The sequence below is a fragment of the Echinops telfairi genome, unplaced genomic scaffold (genome assembly GCF_000313985.2).
Source record: "Echinops telfairi isolate 266 unplaced genomic scaffold, ASM31398v2 ScPeMD7_7458;HRSCAF=8496, whole genome shotgun sequence".
Classification (NCBI taxonomy): domain Eukaryota; kingdom Metazoa; phylum Chordata; class Mammalia; order Afrosoricida; family Tenrecidae; genus Echinops; species Echinops telfairi.
In genome coordinates, this window is record NW_022111358.1 from 49,264,351 (window position 1) to 49,270,686 (window position 6,336).

Sequence of the window (6,336 nt, forward strand, 5' to 3'; positions counted from 1 at the left end):
CCCCGCCCCCACCCCCACCCGGCCCCGGGGCCCCCAGGCGCTGGGTGACCCGCGGCTTGTCTGGGCGCAGGCTAAGGCCACGACGCAGACGCACGCGCAGCGGCAGGCGGTGGGCGTGAGCCTGTACGGCGTGCAGCAGCACCTGGCGCGCCTGCAGATGCAGCTGGAGCGCAACCACGACCGCTACTCGCTGGCCGCCTGCGAGCGGCACCAGCGCGAGGAGGAGCTGCACGCCGCGCGCGGCCTCTACGCGCGCACCCGCGCCGCCGCCCAGGAGGAGCGCAAGAGGCGTAAGGCCGGGGGACCCGCGAGCGACGCCCTCGGGAGCCCCACCGCCCGCGCGACCCACCCAAGAAACCCACGCGCGACCCACCTGGGACCTGCAGCGCGGGACCCACCCAAGACCCTCCCCCTCCCCTTCCCTGCCTGCACAAGGCCCATGCACAACATCCCCGAGACCTCCCGCTCGAATCAACACCCGCCCCCACCACATACACACCTCATGCGCCCACCCTGGAGGACAACAGGAAGCTTAAGGCCCCCAGACCCCCAGCGTGTGATCCCCTGTGTGCCCGCACAGTGCCCCCTCTCCATCCTGAACACCCAGTACCCCACTCCACACTGCGGCCCAGGAGGGCAGTAGGTCTTAGTCTTTGGAACCGGGAATCCCCGGCCCCTCAGAGCCCCTCCAGGTCCACTCCCTCCCACCCCTCATGCTCTGGAACCCCAGAAGGCTGTCGTCTGTGTCCAGTCAGGGTGTCCACAGGGTCCCCCTCTCCCAAGGCCCCAGGGGAAGACCTTTCCTGTCTCAGCAATCTAACCCTGCCATCACGTGGCCCGCTGTCTCGTGTCACCCCATCTTCTTTTAAGAGGCACCACTCACATTGGATTAGGGCCCACCCCACTCCTAAGGCCTCGGGGTTCAGTGACAACATCCCAAAGACCCGATTTCCAAACTCCCTCAGAGACCCCAGGGGCTCAGATCTCAGCATACCTTTCTGAGGGCCATGGCTTAGCCTTCACAGCAGTGGCTTAGAAGGCTCCTATTCAGATCAAGGGAGGGAGCCCGGGTGGCCTTGTGGTTTTTCACTGGGCTGCTGTCCTCAGGGTCAGCAATTCAAAGCTATCAGCCCCTCTGAGGAGGGAGAGAAGACGGGGCTTTTCCATAAAGAGTTACGGTCTCAGCAACCCACCGGGGATTGCTATGGTGTGAACCAGGGCACAGGGATTGTCATGGGAAACACAGATCAGAAACAAGCGTGAAGACCGTATGCAGTTAAAGGCAAGAGTGAGGGTGGCAGCCTGCCACCAACACCACCACTAGCACCACCACCACCACCACTAGCACCAGCACCACCACCACCCGGCACTGCATTGCAGGCTTCAGCAAGAGAACACGTCTTGGGAAGGAAGTGTTGGCAGGTTCTTTCTCTCCCCATCCTGAGATTGTTTAGCCGGAAGGCTAGGGAGGACAGATGGAGGGGAGAGAGGGGAGGAAGGCCCACCGGTTCTGGAAGGCCCCGCCATCCATCAGTAGCTGCTCGCCACATCAGAGTTTGCCTCTTAACCAGTAGCATCCACTTAGGAAGTAGAATTTTTAACAAATTCCATCCATAAGAATGACCAATACCAAACCCACGGGTCGGTTCTGACTCACCGAGACCTCACAGGACAGACCGGAGCTGCCCCAGGGAGGGTCAGAGGCTTGAGTCTTTACAGAACCCCCTGCCTCATCCTCCTCCCTCCAAGTGGTGTGCGGTTGGAACCACCAACCGGTTGGCAGCCAAACGCCTCACGCTCTGCCCCACCAGTGTTCTGCACCCCAAACAAACGCACTGCCATCAAGTGGAGGCCGACTCAGGACCCGCCAGGCCAGGGTGGGACAGCCCCTGTGAGTTTCTGAGACTGTCACTCTTTACCGGAGAAGTAAGCCCCATCTTTCTCCCGCAGGGCTGCTGGTGGTTTTGAACCCCTAGCCTGGGCCTTTACAGTCTGAAAGCAGTTTCCCAGCCCGAGGGGGCAGTGTTGGGACAGGGACGCTGAGCTGGTGGCCCCTGCCTCTCCTGGCCTCAGTCCCAGCGACAGGTGTGTGTGACCCGCCTTTCTGCTCCATCCCCAGTGGCCGCCCTGCAGACGGAGGTGGAGAACCTGGTGCTGCGCCTCTTCTACATGCAGAACGTGGACCAGGACATGCGGGGCGACATCCTGGTCATGAAGCAGGTCGTCAAGAAGGCCGAGGTGGACAGGCTGCGGGCCGAGGTGGAGAAGCGGCAGCAGGTATCCCGCGCATGGACTGAGAGGGCACTGCCAGTTCCCCAGGCCTCTTGGCCCAAAGAGGCCAAACTCACTGTCATTGAATTGATGCCGACGCCCAACGGGCCTGCAGGACGGAGCAGCACGGCCCCCGTGGGGTTCCCAGACTCTCTCTGCCACAGTAGAAAGCCTCGTCTTTCTCCTGAGGAGTGGCTGGTGGTTTTGAACTGCTGACCTTCCAGGTAGCAGCCACATTTGCAACCACTACCCCACCAGGGCTCCTTTTGGAAGCCCGCTCGTCCTTAGCCACCACTAACAGCAAAGTCAGCAGCCCCTCTGAAGCCGCCGGCCCCCTGCTCGCGAGAAAAACAAGGCTCTCTGCTGCCGTAAAGAGCGACAGCCTCGGAGAGCCACGGGTGCAGTTCCACTCTGTCCTGGAGGGTCCCTGTGAGTCGGAACCATGTGGACGTTAGTGGGTTCCACCTAGGTTTAAGGTTCCCTGGGGGTGCCGTGGTTAAAGTGACCGGCTGTTAAGCAGAAGGTCGGTGGTTCGAGCTCAGCAGACACTCCGTCTGCGTCTGAGGAAGAGAGAGGTGGCAGTCTGTTCCTGTAAAGAGTAGTCCACCCCAGAAGCCTCTGGGGCCGCTGTCTCTGCCCTGCAGGGCGGCTGGGAGTCGGACCCCAGTGGACAGAAGGGAGCTCGGTTTTGTTTGGAGGCGCCCTGGCGGCACGGTGGTGACAGTGTCTGGATGCTCCCTCGACACAGGGGGCTCGGGGTTGTTTGAGGGGCACCACAGTCCGGAGATCAGGGCCCATCTTGGCATCTCCCTTGGTTTCCAAGGAGGCTCTCTCCTCCCGGAAAGAGAGAGGTCTTGGAAACACACAGGGCGGTTCTATAGGGCCCCATAGGGTCACTGTGAGTCACCATTGCCTCAGTTGCCTTGCGTGAGCCCTAAGAAAATGGCACCAATCTGTTATAGAGTCAAATTTCCTTATAGGTCTGCCCCCTTCCAAGCCCCTCATTGTATCCCCCCCCTCACTGCCCACCATCACTGTAAGAGATCTCTCTTTTCCCCTGCCAGCTTTTGGAAGCCCCCTCCTGCACCCCTACCCCCACGGTGTGTCTCAGCACCCTGGACTTACAGATGGACCCCCACGTGGGTCTTCCTACTTTGCCCCTCGGAGGGGTTTGGGGTTAAGACCCACCCTGTTCTTGCGTGACCTCAGCAACGTAACAGAAGAGCCAGGCGACATTCTCAGCGGGGGCTTAAGGGCTGGCGGGCACAAGGCAGAGCAGGACAGTGTTGTTGGCCAGCCCCCCACCAAAAGGCTGTCTTAGGACAGCCGCTCGCCTGGCCGCGTCCCCACTGGCCCTCCCCTCCGCCTTCCTTCCACTCCCCAGGACCTGCACGTGGACCAGCTGACCACGCAAGCCAACCAGCTGGAAGAGGACGTCGCCCTCACTGAGGCCAAGTACCTCGCGCAGGCTGAGGACACACAGGTCTTACGGAAAGCCGTGAGTGAGGTAGGAATGGCCACGCGCCCACTGCACCACGGACAGGGCCTGGTGGGTGGCGGGTGGGCCCCAGGCCCACACCAAGTGGATGACAGCTTGTGTGAGGTTGGACTGTCTACAGAAAAACCAACAAACAGTGGCACTCATCCACATCTAAGACGAAGCTTTTTATCTAGAAGTAACCTTGTATCAAGAGGGTGACCCTGCCCCATCCAACACTAGCCCGTAGGCCCGAGGCTAGCCGGGGCCCTCCTCACACTCAACCGTGGCCATGGGCCAGAGATGCAGAAAGGTGAAGCGGGAAGCAGGGAGGGCACAGGCTGGCAGGTGCAGAGTCCCGTGGAACCAAGGTCGGTGGGAGCTCGTCTGGGGCGCCGACCGCTCCCCGGGTCAGTGGCCCACATGGGGCCAGCCCTGGAGATGGACACAGAATCCAAATGAGGAGGAAGGAGAAGGGCCAGGGAGATGGGAAAAGGGTGGCCAGGCCCCCATGCCCTCGTCTTATATCTAGGCCACACCCCCAGGAGATGTCACCAGGCTGTGACCTGACTGTTGGATTAGACGCCACCTACACTTTCATACAAGTTGACGTCCAATCTAGCTGCCACACGCAGCCCCAGCCAACACTGGGAGGTCTCGTTCCCCGGCACACCTCCACAGCAGCTCAAAGCCTGACCACCCCCTGTGGGGTACAGCAGACAGGGCTGGCAGCACAGTTAAAGGTTCAACTGCCTGCCCCAAGGTTGAGGGTTTGAGCCTAGCAGAGGGACTTTAGGAGGCAGGCCAGGAGCAGAAAGGCCCGAAAGGAACCCCAGGAGGTCAAGCCATTGCCTCAGAATGGGTGCCGGCACCCTATGGCCCTCTGCAGCGTTTCTGAGACGGCACATCTCCCCCACCCCCACCCCCTGCCAACAGTTTTATTGGCACACAATTTACATATCATACAATTGAATAGTTCAATCGTTCAATCATGTCTGGGGGAATTGTACAGTCAGCACCACATCTATCTTAGAGCATTCCACCCCCCCACCCCCCCTCCCCACCTCCATGGGTAAATCCCCTTTAAAATGAGTTGGGCAATCACGATCAGTTCTAGTGCTCCCTCCCCCTCCCCCTTTCATTATTGACTCCTGAACTCCCCTTCTCCTCCCTGTCACCCGCCCCCTCCCCTGCACACCCTGTGACACCTTGTCTCTGTCATTGCCATTGTATGTCCGCTCCTGCTGCACCCCACAGCTGGGAAACCCACCGAAAACATTGAAAAGCCAATCGCCCTAAGGTGGTAAGAACAAGATCACCTTAGTATAAAGACGGAAATGCACACGATGGATGAGCGGGAGAAGCCCCCCTGTCAGTGCTCGAGAAGCCTTCTAGGACTATATGTCTCGATGGACGCTGACTGCCTCCTCTTTCTCCCAGAGGGTGGGCTGCCCAGTGGGTTTGAAACACCAACCGCGTGACTCACAATCCAGTGCTCCTCCCACAGTGCCACCAGGTCTCCCTTCAACCTGTGAACCCCAGGGTCCAACCAGCCGCTCCGAGGGAGAGAGGGGAGTCAGTCTGTCCCCATAAAGAGCCACGGTCTCGGAAACTCTATGCAAGGTCACTGTGAGCCAGTCTCCTTGATGACAGTGTGTGTGTTTGTTTTTAATGTGTATATGCATATGGTGGCATAGTGGCTGCCGGTGGGGCTGCTGACCTCAAAGTCAGCAGTTCAAAGCCACCAGCCACTCCTCAGAAGACAGATGAGGTTTTCCACTCCCTTAAAGAGTTACAGTCTTGGACGCCCACTGGGCCAGTTCTCCTCTCTCCTCTGGGGTTGATGGCAGAGAGTTTTTGTTTAGTGCATACGTATGGATCTATTTTCGCACGTGGATGTCTTACAAAGCTCTGAAAGTTAAAGGAATATATTTCCGAGGTCAGGGCGGATGGCTCACTGGAGCCCTTGAGCGAGACCAGAAACAAAGGTTTATAGAAAAATCTAGTCGATTATAAATTGGTGGAGAGCCAGTCGTGTTGGGACATTTGGCTAATCATTTAGAAAAACAAAACCTTTTAATGAAAATCTTTTCCTCATTCCGGATAGTAAACTAAATTCCAGATGGTATCAAGTCTCTAACTGGAAGGAAATGTACCAGGAGATAACGAAGGGCAAACTTGTTCTAAGCCTGGGCTGAATAGGCCTTTCCAGGTGTTAGCACGGGAAGCAGAGAGCTTACAGGGAGGGTTGAGGTGGGCACGATTGCCTAAGACCACCACCAACAAAACAAAAAGAGCAGAGACACTCTGGGGAGAGGGGAGCTTGGGACCACCGATGAACTGGAAGAGGGTTTGAAAAACCGCCCGGTGCACTTTCATACCACCAGGGGGTGGTGTGTTAGTCTGGGTTGACTGGAGAACCAAATTCGTAAGCGTTTTCTCAAATGTGCTTAAAGCTATCAAAAGACATAGTATCTGGGGTCTTAAAGGCTTAAAGATAGACAAGTGGCCATCTAGCTGAGAAGCAACAAAGCCCACATGGAAGAAGCACACAAGCCTGTGTGATCACGAGGTGTCGAAGGGATCAG

At 58.1% G+C, this 6,336-nt stretch overlaps 1 protein-coding gene across 1 annotated transcript in view; it reads left to right on the top strand.

Annotated features, from left to right (window-relative positions):
• Positions 1-6,336, top strand: part of CCDC40 (coiled-coil domain containing 40) — a 36,187-nt gene that overhangs the window by 9,864 nt on the left and 19,987 nt on the right. Inside the window, exons 4-6 of the mRNA XM_013006270.2 lie at positions 71-290; positions 2,120-2,277; positions 3,656-3,778. Of these exons, the coding sequence (XP_012861724.2) occupies positions 71-290; positions 2,120-2,277; positions 3,656-3,778 (501 nt within the window). The remainder of the gene's footprint in view (positions 1-70; positions 291-2,119; positions 2,278-3,655; positions 3,779-6,336) is intronic.